At 62.3% G+C, this 1,590-nt stretch overlaps 1 protein-coding gene across 1 annotated transcript in view; it reads left to right on the plus strand.

The window, feature by feature from the left end:
- Positions 1–755: 755 nt before the first annotated feature.
- CCDC102A (coiled-coil domain containing 102A) overlaps positions 756–1,590 on the plus strand; it is a gene marked incomplete at its 5' end in the record, with an annotated part of 1,855 nt that continues 1,020 nt past the window's right edge. The window contains 3 exons of the mRNA XM_009709991.1: positions 756–958; positions 1,074–1,182; positions 1,417–1,581. Coding sequence (XP_009708293.1) covers positions 756–958; positions 1,074–1,182; positions 1,417–1,581 — 477 coding nt within the window. The remainder of the gene's footprint in view (positions 959–1,073; positions 1,183–1,416; positions 1,582–1,590) is intronic.

Here is a 1,590-nt window from a genome sequence, read left to right on the forward strand (position 1 = left end):
CAAGAGCACCTTGGCACTGGCTCTGGTCCCTTCCTTGAGGCTTCTCCTTTGGAGGCATTAGGCAGAAGTCGGTGTGCCGCTACGGGGCCAGTGGCTTCGGCAGTGCCGGTGGCATCTCCCAGCGATGGCTCGAATGCCAGGATGTCCCTACGGGCTTCCGACAGAGGTCTGTGCTGAAGGGAGGAGGAGGAGGAGGAAGGAAGGGACACCAGAGCCACCTCAGGGATGCTCCCAGCTACTCCGGCCATCCCCTCTCTGCTGCCATCAGCTCTGTCATGTCACAGAAGTCACCGGTCGGGTTGCCACACCGTGCCGGTTCAGTCCACCTGACGGCATGGCTGCCGAGCGGCAAATCTGAGATTAATCTGAGCATCCCCCGCGGGCTCCCCGCTTGGTCCCCGGGGACATCCCATCCGCAGAAAACCCCTGCAGCTCCTTTACCACGCGCTCGCGGAGCCTGGTAGATCGCCCACATGGTGGTCACAGCGAGGTCGGCGTAATAAATCGTGATTATCTCATCCCAAATTTCCAGCGGGGCAGGGAGCTGGCAGCAGAGTGTGGTGATGTATGGGAGCTCCCCTGGGAGGACGGGTCCCTCTGTCAGCCTCAGGGGGTCCCTGGGGACCGGAGGGAGGGGTGCTGCGGGGTTTGACCGAAGGGATGCTCTTGGTTATGGGGTGAAGGCTGGGTGCTCTATGGGGTGGGAAGCCAGGACTGCCCCCTCACCCTGTCCTGGGCTACCCACGACGCCGCAGGAGCTGGAGCTGATGGAAAACATCCTGACGAGCAAGCAGGACGAGAGTTGGGAGCAGAGGGGCCCCCGGGCCTCCTTCTCCCGCCAGGAACGGAGCCGCCTGCTCTGGGAGGACGTCAGCGTCATGGAGGAGGATGCCACCAAAGTCACTGCCCTGAAGCTGAGGCTGGATGAGTCCCAAAAAGTGCTGCTCAAGGAGCGGGAGTGAGTGCTTGGGGCATCATCCTTGTGGGGTGCCAGCCGAGCCCAAGCCGGTCCCCACCAGGATGGGACGTCCCATGGGGTCTTGCCAGCTGTCACCAGCATTGCCTCTCCCCAGGGACAAGCTGGCGCTCAGCAAGAGCATCGAGAAGCTGGAGGGTGAGCTCAGCCAGTGGAAGATCAAGTACGAGGAGCTCAACAAGAACAAGCAGGAGGTGATGAAGCAGGTGAGCGAGGTGCCTGGCGACCAGGGGTGCCCCAGAGGGTGCCATGTCCTTATGGTTGGACATGGTGACCCACAGCCACCTCCCCAACTCCAAAGTGCTCATGAAGGGTCCTAATTAGTGCTATTGAACCGATTGGCCCAGCCACAGAGGTTGGGTGGGTGGGTGTGGGCAGGGCTTGGGTGGCACAAGGCGGGTGCTCGCTGCCCACCTTGGGTGCTGTGTGTCCCCCCATAGCTCAACATCCTGAAGGAGATCCACCAGGACGAGCTGGGACGCATCTCCGAGGACCTGGAGGACGAACTGGGTGCTCGCTTCAGCATGGACAAGAAGCTGGCTGAGCTGCGTGCGGAGGTGAGGCCGAACACCAATGCGGGGGGGGCAAAGGGAGTGGCGAGGAGGGTCCCTGCT

This window comes from Cariama cristata, unplaced genomic scaffold (genome assembly GCF_000690535.1).
Source record: "Cariama cristata isolate BGI_N322 unplaced genomic scaffold, ASM69053v1 scaffold28771, whole genome shotgun sequence".
Lineage (NCBI taxonomy): Eukaryota > Metazoa > Chordata > Aves > Cariamiformes > Cariamidae > Cariama > Cariama cristata.